Source organism: Giraffa tippelskirchi, chromosome 11 (assembly GCF_054371585.1).
Source record: "Giraffa tippelskirchi isolate mGirTip1 chromosome 11, T2T-mGirTip1v1.2.pri, whole genome shotgun sequence".
Lineage (NCBI taxonomy): Eukaryota > Metazoa > Chordata > Mammalia > Artiodactyla > Giraffidae > Giraffa > Giraffa tippelskirchi.
This window is the reverse complement of record NC_137285.1, coordinates 7,474,348-7,499,995: the sequence shown is the minus strand read 5'-3', so window position 1 is coordinate 7,499,995 and position 25,648 is coordinate 7,474,348. Positions and strand designations below refer to the sequence as shown.

Sequence of the window (25,648 nt, the reverse complement as noted above, 5' to 3'; positions counted from 1 at the left end):
ATGCGAAGGGTTGACTCATTGGAAAAGACCCTAATGCTGGGTAGGATTGGGGGCGGGAGGAGAAGGGGACGACAGAGGATGAGATGGTTGGATGGCGCCACCAACTCGATGAACATGGGTTTGGATAGACTCCGGGAGTTGGTGATGGACAGGGAGGCCTGGCGTGCTGCAATTCATGGGGTCGCAAAGAGTCGGACACGACTGAGCGACTGAACTGAACTTGTTGTTATTAGTAGGATATAAAATTTAGATATTGTAGCTAAGCAAAAGAAAAAAAAAAAGGATTAAAATCCCCTGTGGTCTAATTTCCTTCCACTTAGCGTCAGCCCTTCTGAACATTTCTTCCTTTGTTTGTTTGCTTATTTATTGGCTGCACTGGGTCTTTGTTGATGCATGCGGGCTGTCTCGAGTTGTGGGGCTACTTTTGGTTGCAGTGTGCAGGGTCTCATTGCGGTGGCTTCTCTTGTGGAGCACAAGGCTTCCGTAGGCGCGGCCAGAAGGCTCTAGAGCACAGGCTCGGTAGTTGTGGCGCATGGGCTCAGTTGCTCCGTGGCATGTGGGATCTTCCAGACCAGGAATCGAACCAGTGTGCCCGACATTGGCAAGCGGACTCTTAAGCACCGGGGCACCCAGGGAAGCCCTTGTGCTTCCCTGTTGTTTCTTATATATTCTTCTAACACTGTCTCTTGGTATCCATGTGTTCATACTTACACACCCATCCATGTGCATCTATATAAAACAAGAAGGGGGATCTTCATGGTCCATATCATACCTAAATGTTTTAAAATTTAGCTGTTACATAGTCATTTGGCCAGGTTAACATACATTCACAAGGCTCAAAATGCAGAGTTACCAAAGTGACAGCAGTGAGGAATCTCCCTCTCTGGCCCTCAGCTCACCCTTTTCCCCGCCCACCACCCCAGGGAATGAACTTAAAGCTTATCTTTAATTGTATCTTTGCCCCATCTGTGCCCCTGTATCACGCAGAGGGCACCTATATCCTTGTAGATGGCAAAGGTTACCTTGGAAAGTGAACTGTGTTGGCCTCCTGTGTCGATGGTATCATTCTGGCCCTGTAGACAGAGGCTTTCTTAGTGCCACCTGATAAAGATGATGGATTTGGGAGTCACAGGGCCACTGGCTGACCCCTCGAACACGTGGCACTCTTCACTTTAAATCACAAGTGCTCGGTGCCCGTAATGAGTGGCTGGATCCTCTGTTAACCAGAACCTTTCATTAACTGAGGCCTCTCCTCTGCCTCCCTCGCCTCTCACCCTGCGTTTAAGGCAGAGAGAGAAAGAGGTCAAAATAAACTATTCTTAGCGATGCTAAAGGTCATGACTCCTTACAGTGGGTGAATAATTCATGGTTCAGTTAAACAAGGTTGGGCCTGGGGTCAGGGCAGCCAGCCTGGTGGCCCAGGCCTTCAGCATGCTGAGGGGGCTGAAGATGAAGTTAGAAGATCCAGGGACTGAATACCAGCTTGTCCCTTCCTGCCCCTGTGACTCCCTCTCTCTGAGTCTCAGTTACACATCTGTATATTGGGTATGTACAACTCAGTCCTATAGAACTTCTTGCTCTGTCCAGTAAGGTACCCAGCCTCCTGTGCTGATTGAGTCCTTAAAATGGGACTGGTGTGACTGAGGCACTGAATTAAAAATTGCATTTAATTTTAATCAGTTGATATTTAAATTTTAGTACTTACATGGGAAAGTGCAGTACCAGGACGTAGGATTTGATACCCGGCCAATCACTTTGCTTTTTGTTCTTTTTTGTTTGCTTGTTTTTAATATTTATTTGGCTGCATCAGGTCTTAGTTGAGGCATGTGGGATCTTTAGTTGCAGCATGTGAATTCTTAGTTGCAGCATGTGGGATCTAGTTCCCTGACTGGGGATCGAACCCCGGCCGCCTGCATTGGGAGCATGGAGTCTTAGCCACTGGACCACCAGGGAAGCCCCTCACTTTGCTTTTTGAAACCTCAGTTTACCTGTCTGTAGAATGAGGATAAAAGTAGCATCAGCCCCAGAAGGTCATTGGAGAGATTAACAGCACCCATCACCGCTAGGGGTGGGGGGTTTCGGGGTGGGGGGTTTCAGGGTGGGGGCAGGGAATGGCATCTTTTAACCCAACAGCTATTGGCTGCTGTGAGGATGAACTGGGTGGGATCTGGAGTAAGGCTATCAGAGTTCAAATCCCGACTGCATCTCTTAGGCAAACTGCTAAACTTCCCTTGAGGCCTCCACTGTCCTCATCCATCAGGTGGGCCTAATCACGCAGCCCAGCTCAGAAGGTGGATTAAGTGGGGAAATTCATTTAGTGTGTTGTCTGGCACAAAGTCAGTGCTCCATTCGTGTTAGTGATCTGACGGCGGTAATTATTAACACTGAGGTTTCCTGGGGCCCAACTTCATAGGTCCGAGGACAAAGTAACTGAATAAACTTAGGATGGTTCATGGGGTTCTCTCATTGGTGGCCTGGCAAGGTGTATTTCTTCAGATCCATGGAGGCTTTGGTTCCTGTGCCAGGAGCAGGGCCTGACTGTCGTGCCCCGAGCCTGGCAGTACCGGGCCCTGACAGGTCCACAGGGGGTTGCTGGGAAGTTGGTCCCAGAGGAGGAGGAGGAGTCGGCTGCCTGAAGGGCATGGGAGGTGCCGTTATCCTCCTGGGAAAGTGGTTCGTGGCCATGGGCGGTGCCCTGATGGTTACGGCTGGGGAGGGGTGGGACAGGGTGGGTGCAACAGCCGGGGATGGACCTGGGCTGTTTACATCCCTGGGTTCAGTCTTGACCATCCATTCAGGATTTTCTTGTGCCTGGCTTCTCTTTGGGATCTACGTTTCTTGGCGCTGCCCTCTGATTTTAATCAAGGCTTGTGTAAATGACAGGCTCGTATTGGATCTTAGGCCAGCCTTGCAAACAGTATCCACTTAGCCAGTCACTCTTCCTTCCCCTCTCTCCAGCTGGGCAACTGGGGTACAGTTTGAGAGTCAGGGTGGAGTCCCCTGAATCACTCTCTCTCTCAAATTGCTTCATCAGAGAGCTATTCCTTTAAGTCTAGGTTAAAAAAAAAAATCCACCAACCTACCAGTCCCTCCAACAGGCTTCATGTTCTGTTTGTTTATTTGCTCATTATTTACCATGCATTTGCAGAAACCTACTATGTATGTGCCAATACTGATGGTATTTTACATGCACCATCTCCTTTAATCCTCAGACTCCTTTGAGGTATCACTGAACTTAATTTACCCATGAAGAAACTGAGCTTACAGGGGTGAAGTGGCTGTCAAAAGCACGGCTACATTCACTATGTTTACTTAGAAGACATTTGTCCACTTAGCCAATTTGTACCAAATTCTCTGTGTCCGTTAGGAATGCTTTTGCCTTCATGTAACAGAAACGAACAATGGCTTAAACAGTAGATCATTACTTTTCACATAACAGTTACAACAACAAAAATCCAGAGGAGAATAGTTCAGTTAGTGCAGTAGCTCAGCTATGTCCATCAAGGTCTTTTTCATGTCACTTAAAGTATCACTTGTGAGCCCATGGTCCCAAAATGGTTGCCTTGGCTCCAGGCATCACATCTTTGTTCCAGGCAGGAAGATGGGGAGGAAGCACCAGAAGCTTCATCTGCCTGTTTTTGAATCCAGTGCCATGTTCTTTCCACTTTCCCATTGAATTCTAGCCTCAGGGGCCTTTTGCCATTTCCACATAACCCCTGTACCATCATTTTCTTTTTAAACTTTTTGCTTTTCTGAAAGTTAAAATTTTAAGAGAACCGTTATGAAAATCTCTATTATAAATAGCAAACCAGTGTCTTGTCTTAAATTGAAAACAACAGTAAAATTAAATATAGTGAAAATAAAATTATATTTTAAAATCTACTGCTGCAGCTGATGGTCCAAGCTTGGGGCTGTTTTGTCTGTCTTAAACTGGGAGAGTATACTGACGAGATAGCAGATAGTGTAGGTGTTAAAGTCATGGTAGCACCAAGAAGAGATGGCCTCAGGACTTCATGGGAAGGCACCCATGAGAATCAGAAAGGAAACAGTTTTCACAGGATATCATTCACAAAACGGAGAAGGCAATGGCACCCCACTCCAGTACTCTTGCCTGGAAAATCCCATGGACAGAAGAGCCTGGTAGGCTGCAGTCCATGGGGTCGGAAGAGTCGGACATGACTGAGCGACTTCACTTTCACTTTTCACTTTCATGCATTGGAGAAGGAAATGGCAACCCACTCCAGTGTTCTTGCCTGGAGAATCCCAGGGACGGGAGAGCCTGGTGGGCTGCTGTCTACGGGGTCGCACAGAGTCGGACACGACTGAAGCGACTGAGCAGCAGCAGCAGCATTCACAAAAGCTTCGTGCTATACCTGGATATCAAAGCATCATGTGTGTGTGTGTAAGCGTGCACACGCGTGTGCACGCTTGCTCGAGCGCTCAGTCATGTCCAACTCTTTGCCACCCTATGGACTATAGCCCGCCAGGCTCCTGTGCATTGGCAGGCGGATTCTTTACCACTAAGCCACCCGGAAAGCCCTTCAGAGCACCCTAAGTGTTACCAAAGACCACCATGTGTCCCTCATGGACTGCCTTCCACATCTGGGGAGCCCCATGCTCTCCTATTCTGCCTTGCGTCTGCCAGGCATCACGTAGATTCTGGGAAGGGGAACCCAGAGCCAGAGGGGTCTATGTCCTGTGCCAGCTGGGGAGGGATCCTTAAATTTTGCCAGGGGAGACCCTCAGGCTTTGTCTCTGATGCAAGGCTTGATGATCAGGCAGATTGCCAAAGAAGGTCGGAAGACACTTTGGCTTAGGAAATCAGCATCTTCTTCTTGGAAGAGGTGTCCCTCCATCTGCTCTGAAATCACGGGTGGGATTTGGGCAAATGGAAATTTTGCTGTGGGGTAAATGGTTCTCCACGGAGAATAAATAAGTGAAAAAGATACTCAGGTCATGGGACCTCTTTGGGAATCTGGAAGTGTAGGCAGGGCCTGTAATATAGATCAAGTTGGTTAGTTTTGGCCTATGTGTGGGTGGGTGGATGCAGATGGTCTAGAATACCTTCCTCAAGGCAGTGGACAGTGGGAGCCATTTATTTTGGAGCTGGAGGGTGGGGGGCGGTCGGGTCTGGTACGGGAGATGATCAGACCTTCCCAGGGTTTGAGTCTGAATTTAAGGCAGCTCTTGGGCCAAAATAGGCTAATTCCTCCAGGAATCTATCTGTACTCGGAGGGAATTACTAATTTATTTTTCTGAAGGGCGATATGCATCTCTTAGGCCCTCTCACATTTTTGCTCTGTGCGTGTGTAGAGTTGGCCTCTGCTGTGAACGTCATTTCCGGGGTGGGGCTTCCTTCCTGCCCCCTCTCCTAAGTGCGTTCAGGCCTCACGTAGCTTTCCAGCCGGGCCTGGACTCATCTCTCCGTGTGACCCACTGGTTCTAATTGTGCTCGCAAATTTTACAGCCAAGTGTGTGCGAACCAGTAACGATCCCAGTGATGGCACAGCCAGCCCCCCCCCAGGGCCCTGGTTTATTGCTCATTAGACATCTTTATTGGGTCTGCCCCTGGGCAGAGGTTAAGAACTCTGGCCTCCTAAGCTTTTAAGTGAGTCATCATGGAATGTTTTTTCCTTTGCTGTAAAGGTCCATTCTGCATATATCCAAAGCTCGGGGAAAAAAAAAACAAACAACGGTGTACACCCTTGGAACCAGCCAGTCCACTTCTAGGCAACATTTATCTTGGGAAAGTCATTGCATGTGAGTGTTCATTGCAGTGTTGGTTTTAACACTCAGTGATTGGAAACAGCCTAGGGATACAATAGTGGGGGATGGTTTCAATATGATGAGATAGGCATGTAATGGAATACTATAAAGCATGAGAAATGGCTGTAGAGGGAGGTTACGCAGCTATTTGATGTGAAAGATGTTTATGATGTAATTTTGAAATTAAATGAAACAAGGCAAGTTCCTAAACAAATAGCATGGCATGCCCTGATTCCATTTTAGTTTTGAGAGTAAGTCCCCACTTTTATTGGAAATGGCCAGATTGATGGACATCAGATTGCTAATAATGGCTGTTGGCTCTGGGTGGCGGGATTTAAGATTATTAAAAACATTTTGCTCGTCCATATTTTTGAGTTTTTCTGTAATTGTCATGTAGAGAGCCTGAGAAGATTTAATGAAGGCATGGGTGTCTGCCAGAAGTGTGAGAGCTTTAGGTGATTTAAAGAGGGGGATGTCATATCCTTGGGGGGAGTGCAGTCGGTCTCTCAGGGGACTAAGTTCTCCAGATTCTAGAGCAGCGGTCACAAACTCTTCCTGTAAAGGGCCAGAGAGTAAATATTTTAAGGCTTTGTGGGCCATATGACCTCTGTGGCAACCACTCAGTTCTCTCCTAATACCTTGGAAGAAGCCATTGATTACATGTAAATGAGTGGATGTGTCTGTATTCTAATAAAACTTTATTTACAAGAACAAGCAGTGGGCCGGAATGTGGCCTGCAGACTGTAGTTTGCCCATCCTGGATCCAGAGAAAAACAAACAAAGCAAAAAAAGCTGCCTGATTAATGGTTTCGGGTGTGTGCTGTAGCCAGTCCCGAAATAGCACAAATAGTAGGAAGGAACAGGTCAATGAAAGTTGAAAAGAGGGATGTTTACATAGAGGCATAAAGGTCACTTGTAACATTCTTTCTCCAAATCAGCAGTTGCACCTGGAGGAGGTGTATTGGGGTGAAGCAGTTTAGATTATGCTCTGGAGTGTATAAGAGGCCAATTACCTCACACCAAAGGCTCCAAAAAGTCTTGCTGGAAGGACATGAGTTTACACACATCAGCATTTCCCAAGCACTTTCTATAAACCACAGGATCCTCTGTGTGGGTGTGAATGCATGCCACCCACATCTGGTGGTCTGGGGCCAGCTGGGGGATAACCCCCTCAACCTGTTCCTGTGGATTGGAGTCTGAATGGTCAGATGCCCCAGCTCTTAAGTCATTACAACTTGAAATTGACACAGAAGTCAAGGCCTTACTGATGAAGGCAGTTCTTAACAAAAATCACAGACATTCCAGTAAGACACTTAGATCTCTACTTCTGTCAACATGGAATAAGAATTTTATTGAATCCCCCAACAGTCCTTTATTCAGCACCAGTTCAGAAGGAATCGTGGGGGACCAGGGGATGTGGAACAGGCAGCTCAGAATCCAGAGAGCTGGGCTCCACGGTGGGGGGTAGGGGTGGGGGTGGGGGTGAGGTGATGAACCATGGACAGAAAAGTTGCATAATGCAGACCTGATAAGTCCTGGGGTTGAGCCAAATGAGAATCGCAGAATCTGACGGGGACTTGTCCAAGCCCTCATTGCGAGTTGGTGGAGGAACTGAAGCCAAAACTAGGGTGAGAGACATGTTGGATGATTCCATTTCTTTGAAATATCCAGAAATGTCAACTCTGTGGAGACGGAGAGCAGAGTAGTGCTTGCCAGAGGATGGGGGGGGGGTGGCCAGTGGGTGTGGGCGAGGAGAAAGAGGGAGTGATGTCTAGCTTGTTGGGTATGGGGTTTCCTTTGCGATGATGAAAGCGTTTTGGAACTAGACAGTGGCAGTGGTTGCACAATGCCATGAATTTACTAAATGTCACTGCTTGCACACTTTGAAATGATGAATTTTATGTTATTATGTGATTTCTACCAGAGTATTCTTTAAAAAGTAGGATGACAGAATAATTCACTGTCCCAACATGGGCACTTTTGAGAATGATAATAGCCGTCCTTATGGGTGTTAAGTGTCCTTTACATTGTAGCATCATAAAAAGCACGTGTTCTGGTTAAGCCCATGTGGACTTTGGAAGAAATCCTCCAGGCACGGAGTGTGGATCAGGGTAACTCCTGCCTCCCAGGGCAGATCCGTTTGCTACTCCAGCTTCAGTTTCCTCACCGGTAACATGGGCTTCTGTTCAGTTCAGTTCAGTTGCTCAGTCGTGTCCGACTCTTTGTGACCCCATGAACCGTAGCATGCCAGGCCTCCCTGTCCATCACCAACTCCCGGAGTTTACTCAAAGTCATGTCCATCGAGTCGGTGATGCCATCCAGCCATCTCATCCTCTGTCGTCCCCTTCTCCTCCTGCCCTCAATCTTTCCCAGCATCAGGGTCTTTTCCAATGAGTCAGCTCTTTGCATGAGGTGGCCAAAGTATTGGAGTTTCAGCTTCAACATCAGACCTTCCAATGAACACCCAGGACTGATCTCCTTTAGGATGGACTGGTTGGATCTCCTTGCAGTCCAAGGGATTCTCAAGAGTCTTCTCCAACACCACAGTTCAAAAGCATCAATTCTTCAGCGCTCAGCTTTCTTTATAGTCCAACTCTCACATCCATACATGACTACTGGAAAAACCATAGCCTTGACTAGACGGACCTTTGTTGGTTAGGGCCTGCTTTTTTATTTTTTGGCTGCTCTGCAGGCAGGATCTTAGTTCCATCCCAGCTAGTGATGGAACCTGCACCTCTTGTGGTGGAAGCGAAGCTCCTTAACCGGTGGACCACCAGGGAGGTCCCAGGACCTGCTTCTTTGTGTTGTTAAGGAGATGCATGAGGTCATCTTCCTAAAGCACTTAGGACAGTTCCTGGCACACGGTATGGTGCTTAATAAATAATATTTATCTTTATCCTTGGCTTTTGAAAGCTCTGAAAGTGGGCAGGAAGGGAGCCTTGGTGCCTCTCCATCTTGAATCAATGGGGAAAACACAGCTCTGAAGGGGACTTCTAGTATTGAAGCCTAAAAAGAAATCTGTTTGCACAAACAACATGAATGGAAACAAGGAATCTCGAAATGAAAGGCAATTTATAAATATAGCAATCCTCTCCAAGTCCTTGACACATTTTTATTTTTCATCTGTCCCTTTTCTCTTCCAGACCTTGACCATTTGAAACAATCTTTGCCATTGTCACAGCCTTGAGTACAAAAAAATATCCCATTTGAGGACTGCCTGGTGGTCCAGTGGCTAAGACCCTACGTTCCCATTGCAGAGGGCCCGGATTCAGTCCCTGGTCAGGGAACTAGATCCCACATGCTGCAGCTAAGAGTTCACATGCCGCAGCCAAGACTGGTGCGGCCAAAATAAATAAATATTTTTAAAATATTCCATCTGTCACCCTCTCTTCAATGGCATTCTCATAAGCTCTTCCCACTTTCCTACGCAGACTCCATCACCCCACCTCTCCAACTCTCACTTTCAAGAGATGCAGAATAGCCCCTTACATGTGGCTGAGAGGCGTTCACCTTTTAGGGAGAATGTGGATTATTTCTGAGTTTGTGCCATGACTGCCATGGCAACCATCTTTTCTGATCACAAATTCAGGCCATATAGTGTGAAGGAATTTTTGTGCTACTTGTGGGCAGGCTGGCAACTGGTGATCTGGTCTACCCCGCTGACTTTGCAACTCTTGAGATTTCAAATGGCTTTTGAGTCCTGAGTGTTTTCAAATAAGGTCTATCACCCTAAATCTGGGATGTGTTATTATTGCATATTGCAGTGGGATGGATAACACTACAGAGGGCACCTTGGTGTATGTGGTTTTTTCTTTTAGATTCCTTCTGGAGAGTGCTTCCCCTATGGCTCAGTGGTAAAGAATCTGCCTACAATGCAGGAGCCACAGAAGGTGTGAGTTCCATCTCTGGATTGGAAAGATCCCCTGGGGGAGGAAATGGCAAATCACTCCAGTATTCTTGCCTGGGAAATCCCCTGGACAGAGAAGGCTGGTGGGCTACAGTTCACGGGGTCTCAAAGAGCTGGATATGACTGAGCAACTATGCATGAGCTTGAGAGTCCTTCCATAGCACACGTTTTTAGACTCGGGACTACCAGGTTAAAAGTAAATGAATGTTTTTGGGGTGAGGTATATGTGGGGAAAACACTTGATTCATAGTCAGAAGATTTCAGCCGTAACATTCCCCCTCACTAGCTCGAGATCTGACTCATTTTCCGCATCTGTAGAATGGCAGTAATACAGGGGACAAGGCAGAAGGTGCAGAGTCACTTGGCCCTTGACTCTTGATGGGATCTCCAAAAATAATAGCGGGAAGTGAATATTGCCACGCTGCTTCTGTCACTTGCATTGTCCCCAGGAGCAGGTGAGCACGTCAGCTTCCCACACCCACACCCACACCTGCCCTGGATACTATTATTTTCTTCTCTCCCTTCTTCTCCCTGGAGGTATTTTTTGCACACTGACCTCATGTCTGGTACGGTGCCAGACTCTGGGGATACAGCTGTGAACTGGACTCAGGACCCTCCTGGCCAGGAGCTCCCAGTCTGGAGGCGGTTACCACATGCAGGATCAGCGCTGGGCTAGGGAGGAGCTAGGAGAGTTGGATAGCAGAGCTGGGAGGCAGTACCTGGACCCACCCTGGGGCATCGGGGAAGGCTTCCCGGAGGAGGTGGCTGGTGCTGAGGTTAGCTAGGCAGGAATTGACAGTGTAGAAGCATGAAGGCAAGGAAAAGCATAGTGTGTCTTGTGACCCGCCCGGGGTTCATGTGCTGAAGTATGTGAGTGAATGTGAGGGACGGACAGACAGAGGAGGAGCCGTCTGTCACGAGACTGAAGCTGGAGAGGATCCAGACTCTGCCGTGGGCCCCAGGGGAGTTTGGTCTTCCTTCAGAGGGCAGTGGGGAGACCCACCCAGGTGGGCTTTGAGCAGGGGAGTGGCATGATGGCCCCTGTGTACTGGAGAATCCCTCTGGTTGCTGCCAGAAGAACAGATTGGAGGAGGCGCCAGCAGAGAAAGTCGCTTACCTGATTGTCTATGTGTCTTGCTTGTTTATGTCATTTATGGTCTGTCCCCACCTTCATCACTGTCAGCTCCATGGGAACAGGGCTTTCTATATGTTTTGTTCACTGCTGTATCCACAGAGCCTGACACATGGTGTGCGTGCGTGCTAAGTCGCTTCAGCCATTTACGACTCTTTGTGACCCTATGGACTGTAACCTGCCAGGCTCCTCTGTTCATGGGATTCTCTAGGCAAGGATAATGGAGTGGGTTGCCATTTCCTTCTCCAGGCGATCTTTTCCAACTCAGGGATTAAACTCGTGTTTTTTACATCTGCTGCACTGGCAGGCAAATTCTTTACCACTAGCGCCAGCTGAGTAGGTGCTCAGTAATTGTGTATTGGAATGAATGAATGAATGAATGAACTAGGGCCGCAGCCATGGGGAGGGAGAGGAGGGTATGCATGCACTCCATTGACAGTAGATGTTGCTCCCTCTCCTCCTGGGGTCTGTGGGTGGACCAAGTACGTGCGTTTATCATAGCTCCGCTCTCCTAGGGGCAACTGGACGTGCACTTGGCACCTTGCACGGGGTGCCACGCGGGATGGATTTGCAGATTTGGGAGGCCAGGTCACATTCCGGAAGATGCTGGGAGATGTCAGGATTGGCTCACGGCCCTCAGCAGATGGTGGCATTCCCAGGAAAACGGCACCCAGAGCCGGCTGAGTGAATGACTGTGAGCTCTCGGATCAGATTTAGGGGTGTAATTATGAGAGATCGACAGCAGCTGTTAGAATGAATCAACGCCTCCAAATCTGAGAGAGAAGCTGCCAAACAGTCAGGTCCTGAATGGAAGGGCTTCTCCTGCTCTGTCCCTTCGAGCTTGTCTTGGATCCCCCGGGAGCCTGTGCGCTCCAGGGCCGCGCCCCCGGCATCTGGCGCAGAGCCCGACTTTTAGAAGGAAGGTCAGAAGGATGGAGGGATGAATGCTCTTGACCAGGCGCCTGTCTAATTTCAGCCACTATTGGTGTCGGTGACTCAGCTCCCAGGAACATGGTTTTCCCCTGTGTAAAACTGCAGGAAATGGGAATCTCAAACCTTGCAGGTCAATTCAGGGAGATCGAGCCTGTGCACTTGTCAGGTTCGGGGACAGCATAGGTCCACCCTCCACTACCCCCACTGCTGCCTGCCCACAAATCCTCTGTGTCCTGGTCCACCCTGGCCTCCTGACCTCCCAGAGCTGCCCGTCTGTCCCCCTCCGAGCCGACCTCCATGTTGATTCATAGATAAAACCAGACACAGTTCATACCTGGTGTTTCTGCTTTCTCCAGGGAGCTCTTGTTTACCTGACTCTGGCCACCATGCTAATATACTTAAAAAGAGCGAGCCGGGCCACCCCAGGAAAAAAAAACACAGCATCTGTCTTCTGTGTGAGTGGGCTTCTGAAATGTTTTGGAAGAGACTAACATGTCTTAAATTAAGCATAACATATGTGATGCATTTAAAGCAAGATTTTAAAGCGTACATTTCAGTCGGTTTCCTTGTATTTTACAATAGGTTAAAGGAAAACCTGAGAATCATGGGTTTCTAGGTTTGGGAAAGACTTCAAAATATTATTTAGCCATCCACTACAGTGGTTTGAAAGCTCTTTCCCCACCCCACCCCCACTTTGTTCACTGATTGATTGATTCATTCATTGATTCGTTCCTGCAACCATATTTATGGATCAGACATCTGCCTGGCATTTTAAATGGAAACTTGAGAGGGAGCCCAAGATAGAAAGGAAATTACGGATAACAGAGACACCCTTCTGGTTAAGAAGGAAGTGGACCAAGAATCTTTTATCTTGTTTTCCCTTTTTTCCTCCCCTGCAATCTGGTCCTTGAAATGGGTTCAGGGATCCCAAAGTTGCGGGCAACATTTGTGAGCTATGGACCCTGCTTCAGCAATGATGCTCTTGGTGGTCCTTCCCAGGAAAAGCTGTACAGAGAAGCATCTGCTTGTTCCACCTTTGGGCAGATGAGCCTGTGTGGGGTTAATGCCATCACAGCAGGTGTGATGGTGGCCTGTCCCCGGCAGTGGGACCTGTCGGTGGGGGCGGCGGGCCGGGCTGCCCAGTGGAGCTCTCCACAGCTCTTTGGTTCTGCCACTCAGTAGCACTTGACCCACGGCCACACCAGAGCTTGCCAGAGGAACTTGCTTACCTTGTGTCCTAGATTGCTCAGTGTCGTGAAACTCAGGACTCCTGCCCCTACTCAGAATCTTAGCAGCACCTGGGCAGCAGGGCCAAGAAGATAGTTCATTTATTTATTCACTCAATAATGATGCATTCAGTGCTCTTATCTTCCAGGCCACTGTGCTAGCGGCTGGGGTGCCCTCTGGGGACCTCCATTGATATGAAGCGAGGGATCCTACACTACAAAATATAATTGTGTATTTATGATGAGTCCTGCCATGTGTCTGTGGGTCTCTGGACATGTAAGAGTACTGGATTGGAGGCGGGCAGCAGTGTCTGAAATGTGTCCTTAGGGCTGGGCCAGCGTCTGTGTGTAGCGACAGGAGCATCTCAGAGAGCAGATAAAGCATGTGCAAAGGCCCCAAGGAGGCGTGTGAGGACCTCCAAGTACTGCTGGGTAGGACAACCAGGGGCACCGGCTCCCAAGTTCGCCAGCTCTCTAGTGTTCATGAGTTACCGCCTCTAGGCCAGGGGAGTCTCCTGGGACCAGCACTCCCAACTCTAGGCAGTTAATCTTCCTTTTTCTGTGCTCCCATGTCCCCCTTTATTTGCCTGCGTGCTCAGTCACTCAGTCACTTCTGACTCTTTGTGAGCCCATGGACCATAGCCCGCCAGGCTCCACTGTCCTTGGGATTCTCCAGGCAAGAATACTGGAGTGGGTTGCCATTTTCTCCTCCAGGGGATCTTCCCCTTCCAGGGATCGATTCCATGTATCTTGCAGCTCCTGCATTGGCTGGTGGATTCTTTACCATTGAGCCTCCTGGGAAGCCCCCTTTGTTTATTTAACTTTTTGGTTTATTTATTTATTTTTGGCCACACCTTGCAGCACGTGGGATCTTAGTTCCCTGTCCAGGGATCAAACCTGTGCCTCCTTCTTTGGGAGCGTGGAGTCTTAACCGCTGGACCACCAGGGAAGCACCCCCGCCACGTCCCCCTGTATAAGCCATGTTTATTGCCCAACATAGTTGCTTGTGTGTGTGTGTGTTTGTCACACAAGACTCTTAATTTCCTGAACTTAGGAGATATTTCTTATTCATCCTTCTGCACACAGTAGGTGCTCAATAAAACACGTTTCAGAGGAACAACGGAGGTTTTTATTGAGTGCCAACTGCAGACTCCGCACCCTTGATGCCCACGTGTATCCACAAGGCGACAATACTGAAAAGCTGACAGGAGCGTTGAGTTTTACACGCTGGCAGAGATGCCAGCGGGATGCGGTTGGAGCTTGAAAGCTTTCGTGCTGTCTGTGCCCATATTTTTGCCAGAACCCCAGAACCGAGCCTGTCGCCCTGTGTCTCCCCAGAACTGCCCGAAACTCAGCCTGCCGGGACCAGCCTACCCCTGCTCCCCCCAACCCCACCCCACCCCACCCGACCCCTTGCCAGCTTCTGCCAGGGAAGTGTGCAGACAGCCCCGTTCATCTGTGATGAGACGCGATTCCGCTCACTTTCTCCGGCAGTCACACGTCCACAGCCAGGACCTGCCAGCTCAGGTAAGTGGGGCTCCTGTGGGTTCTGCCAGGGGATTTTCTCTCTGTCCCCTGAATATCCCGTTCTTGTCCCGTGTCTCACATCTGTGTCCTGGAGGTCACGGGAGCTGGCTCTAATGATGAGCAGTCCCGGTTTGGGGCAGGACTCTGCATGCCTGCGTACTCCGCCCTAGGTCACTGCCGACGGATTCCTCCCAAGTCTCTCAATTTTCTGGTTCTCTGTTTCCATCCCTCTCTTCTGCCTCTGACCCCGTCTAGACAGTGTTCCCCGCTTTGGGAAGACGGAATCAGTTTAGCACCATCGGGCGTGTAGGGAAGAGAAAAGATCAAAATCTGTCTGCCTTTCTTTCTTGCAGGCTGCTGTGTGAGTCAGAGCCGGGGGCAGCAGTGTGGGGCCCCCGGAAGGAAAGTGAGAGGCTTGCGTTGAGCTAAAACACCTTCTACTTTTAGCCCATCTAGACGAGGGGGCAGGCTGGGGGCAGTTTTGTAGCGAAACAAAGCCCTGGCGTGAAGGTAGGGTTTTTAGGGTAGGGGACACATCGAGAACAGCAAATCGTCTGGCAGTTTTTAAAACTGGAAAGGAATAGGATGTTACTGTTAAAAGGGGAGAGTTGAATGGATCCAGGACTTGAGATCTGGTTTCAGCTGTGTGATGGTTGGCAAGTCAGGCAGCCTCTCTGGGCCCCATCTTTACAAAGGGAGATAAGGATAAGCCCTGCTTCTCAGGGTCTTTGGAGGATGGATGAGAGAGGTCTCCTATCCTGAGAGAGCAGAGCTCATGGTTGGAGGAGCAAGGGGCTTATGCCTGTGCCGTTGCAAAACGGGCTGATGATCACACGCCTGTCTTGTAGGGTTGTAGGGAGGAGGATGTGATTCGTGAGACAGAGGGAGCCCTTGGCTTCCCTGAGGCCTGACTCGTGGTAACTCTCATCCTTAGCTGATGATACTCTTCTTTCTGAGACTCTGAAGGCAGTTGGCTTAAAATAGGTGTTCAGCTGAAAAGAACCCAAAGGCAAAATAAATAAATAAATAATGACAGCAGGTGGAGTGGAAAATGAGGATGGTTTTTTTCTTTTTTTTGAAGGCTTCTGGAAAGACTGGGATGGGGAGAGATAAGGGATGGTCTGGGAAGCTGGAGTTCTGAGGCCACTTGCCAACTCTGTGACCTTGGGAACACCGGCTTTGGGTGTCTGTGTGAGCCGGCGCTGGTCACCTGCCCTCTCTGTGCTTGGTCCTGAAGAGGGTGAGGATCAGCCTGATGTGGGAAGGCTCTGAAATGGGAAAATACTGCAGGGGGCGGGGACAGGAATCTCACACTGGGAGCCTGTGGTGTGCCTCTGGAGTCCGACCCAGGTTCGAATCCCAAATTTGCCTCTTTTGTTCTCTGAGTGACTTCAGGTCAGTTACTCAGCCTCTCTCCGTTGGTTTACATATGTGTACAGCTGAGAGCATCGTTTGTTGCCCTGAAAGCTGGCCTTGAGATTAAACAAGCTGGGAAAGTCCAAGTGAACGTTGGCACTGTTTGGGCACCCTTTGAGCTGGAACGAACTTCAGAGTGAGGCCTTTTAGTCCACTGCCCTCGCCCAGAGCTGAGAGGTGGAGGCACTGGTCCAGGCTTGCCCAGTGGTCAGTGGAGAACTGTAGTCCAGACCTGGGGCTCCGGTCTCTTGATCCTCATCCATCATTATCCCCCCCTCAAATCTCTCTGCTTCAACCCAGACACTGACTGAATCTTAAATTTACTTTAAACAATTTTTTTTTAGTGGTTGCCGCTCCGTTTCTGACACGCTTCTTCCCCATGGATCCACAACCGTAACCATGGCGACACGGGTGGAGGTCGGCTCCATAAGTTCCCTGACGGGGGTGCCGGGCTTGGGCGAGCTCTCCAAGGAGGAGGCCCTGACGCGGACGTACTTCCGCCAGGCTGGCGATGCCCCCAGGCCCCCCTCGGCGCTGCTCTTGGAAGGAAAAAGCCCCCTCAGGAGCCCGGTCCGCCTGCTTCCTCTGCCAAGACTCGCCCCCAAACCCTTCTCCAAGGAGAAGGCCGCGGACGTGACACCCTTGTGGCCCAACCCGGCCAGTCCGTCTCTCGCTGGGGGGCTTTCCCAGGACGTGGCCTCAGGGCATCCGGACGAGAAGATGCCAGGCCTGGCAGGGCAGGAGGCGGGGAGTGGGGACCGCCCGAGAAGCGCGTCTCTGTTCACCAAGGCCGCCATCCCACGGCCTACGCCAAACCCCACGATCTTCTTCGAAAGCACCAAAGTTGGCCCCGCTCTGGGGAAGGGGGCTGGCCAGGGGGCTCGCGAGGCCGACGCAGGCGTGTCTCAGGGACCCGCTTCCGCCTTCCGGCCTGAGGTGGCCGCAAAGCCTGCCCTGCCGGCCCGAAAGCCCATGGGGAGCCTCCCCCGGCCAGCCTCCCTGCCTCAGGACTCCAGGCCGGTGGCCACCCCAGAGGAGACGGGTTTGAAGGAGCCTCTGTCAAAGGCCAGCAGCGTGGAGGACACGGGAGGCGCCGCCCCGGAGCCGCCCAGGCCTCGCCCGAAGAGAAGGCCCGTGTCGGCCATCTTCGCCGAGTCCATTCAGATTCAGAAGCCAGGCCCCTGCGGTGTGGCCGCGACAGGGAAGCTGCCCCCCACCCCTCCCGAGAAGACGTGGGTGAGGAGGCCCAGGCCTCTGTCCGTGGACCTCACTGCCCGGTTCGAGAGTAGAGAGGCCTTGGCAAGGAAGGTGGCGGACGAGGCCACAGCAGGACCCGCTGCCCAGTGGCAGGGACCCGAGAAGCGGGACCCAGAACCCAGGGTGGACAGGGAGTGTCTGGTCAAAGCAGAGGCACCTCCACACGACCCGGATTCCGATTTCCTGCAGGTGGCGCAGAAGATCCAGGAACGGAAGGAGAGGCTGCTGTGCAAGCAGGGGGAGATGGGCGGCCTCAGAACCGCAGGGAGTGCGGCCAGGGTCACCCCCACCAGTGCCCAGAGTCTTGGGGAGGAGAAAGCCAAGCTGGACGAGGTGCCAGAGAAGGCAGCCAAGGAGCCCCAGTCCCCTCTGCCCAGGCCTGGAAAAGGCCAAGACATGGCTGAGGTCAGGAGCAGAGAGGCTGATGGAGAGACCCGTGTCGGGGGAGAGCAGACCCCCAGGGGCGGCGTGAAGAATCTCATTGGCCTGTTTGGGGAGGATGGCGCCTCGGTCTTGGCAGCGGAGTCTGAGTCCCCACCAGCCACCCCCGAGTCCCCAGCCATCCCGCCGGAGCCAGAGAAAGCGGGCGTGAGTGTCCAGGAGCGGATCAAAGGCTGGGCCACCGAAAGCTCGGAAGCAAAGCTGGAGTTCAGGAGGAGGGTGGTCCAGACACGGCCACTGTCAGCGGACTTGACCAGACTGTAAGTGGGAACACCCCACGGGTTTCCCCCAGCCTCCGAGAGCCCCAGCCCCTCACCAGAGGACCCCCCCCCCACAAGGGGGAAGGAGACTGCAGGGCACCAGGCTCTGTACTGGGCACTCTTGGTATCCCCAGCCCTGAGAGGAAGTGGCATTAGCTCCCACTTCTCAGATGAGGAGGCTGAGGTGTGGAGGATAGCACTGCTTCGCTGTGCATGCCAGCAGCAGGGCCAGGAGCCCTATTTCTTCCTCCCTTCCCCCTCTTTGCACTTTTCAGGGGTCGTATCAAGCCCATTTCACTGATGCGGACAGGACAAGTGAGGACTGTGAGGAAGTCGGGAGCCCCGTGCAGTTCCATCTCAGCCTGTCTCCACAGCTAAGCTTTCCTTTCCTAAAGTCTGAGGACACTTTATTTATGGCCTAAACCTCCGTGAATGCCCCACCCCCCAACCCAAACAAGATCAGATAGGTCACAGTAACTTGAGCAGGTCGCTTTCCTCCGCTTGAGCGTTGGTTTCTTCATCTTGTAAAGGGAAATGATGCTAAGACCTGCATTAAAGGATTAAGGCCAAGACTCAGATACCGCTGGAGATCGCTCAGCCAGAGGGAGCCCTCGACACATTGTATTTATTAATAGTCCCAGATGATATGATGAATCCTGTTGGTTAATGATGATTTTCTAAGCAAGGCCTGGCCCCTGACATCTCTTCCTCCTTTGTTTTTCCACAATTGGCTTCTCGGCTAAGACAGGGAGGTGCCACCGGGGCGTGTCCACCAGCTCATTAATGGCACACATGCCACCGACGTAGTTTGTCAGCAATTGAGCTTCCAGGGGGCGGGAGCTCTGGGCAGACTGCGCTTCCAGCCCTGGGAACCAGGGCGACCAGCTTGGCCAGCGCTGAGACCACTGGCTGTCAGCATTCAGAATGACCTGGAAAAAAAAATTATCGATGCCTGACCCCCACCCCCAGAGACTCTGATTCAGCTGATCTGGAGAGGGCTCCTTATCTTGGTTTTTCAAAGTCTCCAAAGTAATTTTCATGTGCAGCCAGGCTTGAGAACCCCTGAATTCAGGAAACAGAGAAAGAGGGGAGCTCCCTGGCCATTCGGTGGTTAGGACTCAGCACTTTCGCCAGGTTCAATCCCTACTCAGGGAGCTAAAATCTTGCAAGCTACCTGGCGTGGCAAAATAATAAAACCAGAAACCAGAGGAAGGGGCACCCATGTCAGGGCCTCATACACCTCCCCTCCCTGAGTCCCCCGCCCCCCAGTCCCTCAGGTTATTCCCATCTGACAAGTAGGGAAACCGAGGCTCTGGGTTTAGAAACAACTCCTGTACACCCTCACGCGTCCCCAGAGCCAGTCCTTGGACTGCTTGCCCGTGGGTCAAGTTTAAGACGTTTGATTTGTCTCACCTCCCTCTTCTCTGCAGGCCCCCAACCCTGAACTAATCTTTCAGCCTCCGCCCCAGAGAACTCTGCAGAGATAGGAAAAAGTCTAGCTCCAACTCCCTTTTCTCTCGCTTCCCCTTAACAGCTGGGAAACAGGCCCAGAGAGTGATGAAGACTGGGCCAAGGTCACCCAGAGAGGCAGAGGCAGAGGCAAGTCGGTTCCCGATACATTCCCCGACCGCCCACTGCGGTGGGGCTGCTGGCTGTTGTGGGGTTGCAGCCATTAATTATCGCTCCTGGGGCATCTTCGCCCCTCTCTCAACGCCCTCATGTAGCTATTAGGGCCTTGGGTAGCCTCTTATCTGACCTACAAAAGACGATAGGGAGGCGTTAATTATCCCCGTTTTATAGATGAAGAGACAGAGGCTCAGGTGAGGTCACGAGCCTGAGCCAAGCTCCCTCAGTGGGGAGGCAGGAAGGAGAGCTGGCACAAACACCCAGGCCCCTTCCCCCGAGCCCGGGGCTGCCACAGCCCCAGTGATGCTGTGCTTAAGGTAGGCTCTCTCCCTCCCGGGCCTGAGAGGGTTGGCAACTGGAAAGGACACGTCCCATCTTGGAGGAAATGGGGCAGCGTTGCTCTGATGATCTCAGTGCTGTGTTCACCCCTGGGTTCCTGAGCTAGTTACGGGGTGTGGGCCGGAGGGAGTCCCAGCTTCTGGCCCCGCACAAATAACTCAGGTCTCTTGTGCCAGGTTTTCAAGTGCAGCTTCAAACAACGAAGTCAGATATGAGAAGTGTTTGGAGCTGAGCGGTGAGCTTCCCAGAGAACCAAGAGAAAAGGTAAGAAGCCGCTTGGCATGTCCTTTTTTTGGGTAGTGATACTTATTGTAAAAAGGGCTGTTACAATCTCGAAGATGCAGGAAAGACTCAGAGACCTCTCATGGACTATAAGACTTTTTTTTTTTCCTTCCATGTTTGGACTTTTAAAGTCCCTTCCAGTATGATAGACTGTGATACTTGGTTTTGTGTGTGTTAGTCACTCAGTCATGTCCAGCTCTTTGTGACCCCATGGACTGTAGCCTCACCAGGCTCCTCTGTCCATGGGATTCTCCAGGCAAGAATACTGGAGTGGGTTGCCATTTCCTTTTCCAGGGGATCTTCTTGACCCAGAGATCAAACTTGAGTCTCCTGCATTGAAGGCAGATTCTCTACCATCTGAGCCGTGAGGGATGCCCCATGTTTCACTGTTCCTTGGTGTTGAATACTGTTTGCAAATAGAATCGTCAGGCATTAATTTTTGTCTGTGCAAACAGGAGGAGGACATGGCTTTCCTATATAAGAATGTCTGCTTTTTTGAGAAATTAATGAAGATTTTAAAATGTTGGGACTTCCCTGGTGGTCCAATGGCTAAGACTCCGAGCTCCCAATGCAGGGGGCCCAAGTTCGATCCCTGGTCAGGGAACTAGATCCCACATGCCACAACTAAGAGCTGGTGCAGCCAAATAAAAATTTTTTTAAAATGCTAATAGAGGGTTTCACTGGTGGTTCAGTGGTAAAGAATCTGCCTGCCAATGCAGGAGACCCAGAATCGATCCGTGATCTGGAAGAATCCCACATGCCTTGGAGCAACTAAGACCATGCACCACAAGTGTTGAGTCTGTGCTCTAAAGCCCATACTCCGAGTCAAGAGAAGCCACCCCATTGAGAAGCACGTGCACCACAACTAGAGAACAGCCCCTGCCTGCCACATCTAGAGAAAAGCCTGCATGGCAATGAAGACCCAGCACAGCCGAAAAGTAAATAAAATTTAAAAAATGTTAACAGAACCCTCCTCAACTTCCCCCCATTATGGCCCCAGCTCCTTTCTCCACCCCCTCATTTGTCAGCTAGGAGAAGGAGAAAAAATCACCAGCAATTAAATTACTTAGAAAGTATTTTTGGTTAGTCTGTTTAATTAAAAAAAAAAAAACTCATAAGTGCTGGGTATCATGGGTTTGTGATTGATGCTTTCTGAAGTTTCAAGTTTTTCTTTTATTTATTTACTTATTTTTAATTGGAGGATAATTGCTTTACAGTGTCGTGTTGGTTTCTGCCATACGTCAGTGTGAATCAGCCTTAAGTATATACACGTCCCCTCCCTCTTGCACCTCCCCCCCACCTCCCCCCCATCCTGCCCCTCTAGGTTGTCACAGAGCTCTGGTTTGAGCTCAGTTTTCTCTTGAACAGCTTTATTGAGGTATAACAGACATAGAGTGAACTGGACGTATTTAAGGTGTAAAAGCAGGGTGAACTCTGACTTCTGTGTACATCTATCGAACCGTCATCACCATAACGACAGTGGACATTTCCAGCACCTGGGAGTTTCTTCTTCGTAATTCCCCCCCACCTGCCCCCTCCTCCCCCAAAGCAACTACTGATCTGCTTTCAGTCACTATAGATTCATTTGCATTTTCTGGATTTTTATATAAATGGAACCAGGGGTCTTTTTTTTTTTTTTTTTTTGGTCAGATTGATCGATATCTCTTCTCCACTGTTTATCTACATGTGTATATGTATATACATGCACACACACCTACAGTTTTTTAAAATGGTATTGTATTATAAATACATAGTTCCTCCATCTGCTTTTCTCCCATCAACACAACAGTGTTTTAAGTGTCCTTAGATCTTAGGACATTGGGAGCCACCCCAAGAGAGAGAGCCACCCGCAGAGAGCTGCGGGTCCAAGTGCCTATGTGGTAGTCAGCTGTTTGCATATATCAAAATTTATTTAGCCAGTGCCCTTCAGATGGGCATCTAGGCTCTTTTGTTTCACTAACAGTTCTGTATGACCTTTCTTGTTCACGTAGACTTGTGCACGTGGGCAAAGCAGGAATTCTGGGAGGAAACTGGCCAGATGAAAGGAAATGAGTATCTTAAAATCACGGCAGACGTACTGAATTGCTCAAGAGCCGTGACCATTTGTCTTCTCGCCAATAGGGGTCTAGAGTGCCTGTTTTCCCTCACTGGCTGTGTTCAGTCTGTAAGATTGGATGGTTTCTCAAATGCTGTGATTTTAAAAGTGGCCATTTCAGTCACCTCACCTCTTCTTTTCCATTTCAAATCCTTTGACTTATTTTGGATTGTTTTGGTGCTTCCCTGGCGGGCCAGTGGGCAAGACTTCGCCTTCCAGTGTAGGGGACGCCGGTTTGATCCCTGGCTGGGGGGCTAAGATCCCATACTCCAAATAGCCTAAACTGTAAAACAGAAGCAGCATAGTAACAAATTCAATAAAGACTTAGAAATGGTCCACATCAAAAAAAAACCTTATTTGTTACGATGTTGTAACAAATCTTTACAAATAAATATCAAAAAACTTTTTTTTCAATCTTTAAAAATAAATAAATAAATTAGATTGTTTCTTTTTTTTTTCCCCCAGCCAAAGAACAGGCATGGTGTGGAGGGAACATCTGTCACAAGAAGTCCCTGGAAGCCTGGTCCGTCCCGGGAGAAACCCAGACAGACAGAGCGGAAAGACAGTTCTGACTATGTCGCCAGCAGCGCTCGGGGTGAAAGTGCGGTGGGGGCCCGGAGCCCTTCCGAGGGCACCCCGGATGATGACAGAAGCTTCCAGACTGTATGGGCCACAGTGTTCGAGAATCACGTGGAGAAGCACACCGTGGCCGCCCCCTTGGGACGCAGTCCCTGGGCCATGACCCCCAGGGACCTGGCCGACGTCTTGGAGCCCAGATCCAGGGTCCTTGGACCCAGAAACTCTTTCCCGCAAACTGCACCCCTGAAGCCAGAGTGGCTGGAAGATCCCGACCTAGAGCGAGGCGGAGGGACCACCTTCTCCAGCGGTGAGCCCAGACAGCATCGCGCGTCCTCCCTCCTGGGAAGGCACCCTGGGGGTGAAAAGTGCAGCCATCACCCCTTCCTCAAGCTCCCAGAAAGCGCCCCTGCGCCCGAGATGGTCGAGCCCAGGTATGACGTTGTGCATGCCGTCGGGGAGCGTGCGCACAGCGAGGCCGTCCCCACAGCGCCCGAGGAGAAGGCCCTGATGCTCCGCAGCAGCCGGTCTCGGCCCCTGCTGTCCCAGGAGGTCACCCGTGCTGTGACTCCTGCCGACCCCAAGTGCAGGCCGGAGGGCCAGGTGGGGTCCGTCCACAGGGCCAGTTTGATCTGGGAGGCCCGAGGGACCCGTGAGGTCAGTGGGCCAAAGCCCGAGTTCCACCGAGAGCCAAAGGACACACATGGAGGCAGTTCCCCGTCACCCAGATGGATAGGTGGGGTGGCCGTGAGCTGGCACAAAGCCGCCATGGGGCTCAGCGAAGAGAGAGGCTCGCAGCCGAGCCTCGAGGCCGCCTCTGTGAGGACTGTCCTGGAGGCCCAGCACCCCGGGACCGAAGGGGCCAGAATCCAGCTGGGAGAGAGGGCTGCGCCCCGGGGGGTGCCTCCTGAGCCTCTTCCCAGGGCCAAGGATGAAGCCGATGACTCCCGAGTGCGGCCTCAGACAGACGTGCCGGTGCAGACGGAGCCCCTGGCCGGGGCTGGCAGCCACGAGCCTGAAGCCAGGAGGCGGAGGGCGAGCCCTGGCGACCAGAGGATGGATAGATGGAGGCGGCGAACCCTGCCCCACGACGTGAAGTTCGACGAATTCAGCCTCCTGCCCCCAGAGCACTCGTCCAGGGCAGAGCAGAGAGGGGACCACCTGAGCCCCACGGCCCCAGTTGCCTCAGGAAAGCCCCAGCTACTCCAGGGTCGGGAGGGGACCCAGCAGGGGAGCCCAGGTGCATCACTGGACCGGGTTCTTCCTGCGGCAAAGCAGGGGTCGCCTGTGGAAGCCAAGGCAACTTTTTTTGCCGTGACCTATCAGATCCCTGACACTCAGAAAGCCAAGAGCGTGGTTAGGCCTGGGCCCGAAAACTGGACAGAACCATCTAGAAAAGCAGCCTCACCCCTATCCCCTCTCTCTTTAACCCCTACCTCGGTTTCTCTGAACCGTGAAGAGCCGCTGGAGACCGTGGGCAGTAAAAACCGGTCTGCGGGCAGAGAACACGAGCACGCAAGCTTTCCAAAGCCTCCGAGGCCGACAGACCATCCGGTGTCTCTTGGGGACAGGATTCCGGGTCCCTCCGGTGAGAGGATCTCCGACACCGATGCCGTGTGGGTTCGTCGGGGCCCGGAAGGCAGCGGCGGTTTTCAGAACGGCTGGAAGGACAGCGGGAACGAGACATTCCCTGGCGACGCTCCCCAAACACCTCCGGCTTTCAGAAGTCCCCCAAAAGCCAGCGAGCTCCTGGTCCGAAGGAAGATAGAAGCGGTCAGCGAGACGTTCCCAGGTAAAGCCAAGGCCGGCTACAGGTCCAGCGTCCTCGATATTGATGCACTGATGGCCGAGTATCAGAGGCCGCCAGCCAGAGGCCTGCGGGAGGCTCAGGAGTGGATGGCGGGTCCGCCCGCAGAGCTCAGGGGCTCGAACCCCGAGAGGCCTGGGCCGCAAGGCGAGGCGGATCAGAGACGGAGGAGCCTAAAGGAGTGCCCCAAAGCCGAGGGTCCCCAGAGACAGGCCAGTTTTGCCGAAACCAACTCTGGTTCCACTCCTGGCTCGGGCAAGTACCTGGCAGAGATGCCAGGGGCAGCCACGCACAAGGTCAGCTCTCCCCTCTGGGGCCCGCCCTACTCGGCTTCTCCTGAAAAGTATCCAGGGGCGTCTTCTGGCTCTGCTGCCGGCCCCAGGAAAAAAGGCCCAGCGATCTCTGAGGATGAGAAAAAGACCTTTGTTAGTAAACATCACAGTGCAAAGTGTCAGCATCCCCCAGCCGAGTCAAAGCCCACCACTGCCTGGGAGGATCCAGGCAGTGGGGCCAGCATGCAGCCCAGGTCGTCCCCCGCTGACCAGAGGAAAGGGACCCCGAGGAAACCCCTGGGGAGGGGCGAGGAGAGCAGTGTGGCCCCATGGGCCGACCACCCACAGGACTTCGGAAGGTCACCGCTGGATGTCAAGAGAGCCTATTCGGAGAAAGGCCCCCCTCTCAAAATCCGAGAGGGCCTGTCCATCATGCAGGAAGCCAGAGAGAGGAGGCAGGAGCAGCCCAAAAGGAGGCCCAGCCTCCCCAGGGAGAGTGTGGAGGCCAGAGACGTCAAGACGGGGCCCTGTCGGCAGGAGTCGGGAAATCGAGACAGTCAAAAGGTGAGTACAAAGGCTGTCACAGTTTTCTCAAATGCTGGTTAAACATGCAGGCCAGAGGTCTCAAACTCAGGACCTATGCGGGCCTGGTGGGCCTGGGGATGAGTGGAGTCAGGCTGGGTGTGAGGCGCTGGGGAGTGGTAGGGCTTGTGGCAAATGGAGCGTCAAGCCGTCTCTGAAGGGGGCAACCTTTGCACAGTCCCAGCTGGTTCTCAACAAGCGGGG

At 51.7% G+C, this 25,648-nt stretch overlaps 1 protein-coding gene across 3 annotated transcripts in view; it reads left to right on the top strand.

Moving 5' to 3' along the window:
• Window positions 1-25,648, top strand: part of KIAA1671 (KIAA1671 ortholog) — a 179,626-nt gene that overhangs the window by 37,629 nt on the left and 116,349 nt on the right. For 2 of the 3 annotated variants that reach the window (XR_014069076.1, XM_081542953.1), the window contains exons 2-5: window positions 14,051-14,491; window positions 16,252-17,865; window positions 20,007-20,094; window positions 22,673-25,426. Coding sequence is in view for 2 of the 3 variants with exons in the window: in XM_081542953.1 (XP_081399079.1) it covers window positions 16,307-17,865; window positions 20,007-20,094; window positions 22,673-25,426 (4,401 nt within the window). In the remaining variant the exon portion in view is untranslated. Of the gene's footprint in view, window positions 1-14,050; window positions 14,492-15,119; window positions 17,866-20,006; window positions 20,095-22,672; window positions 25,427-25,648 lie in introns of those variants that run through there. The other variant, XM_081542954.1, reaches the window with a different exon arrangement.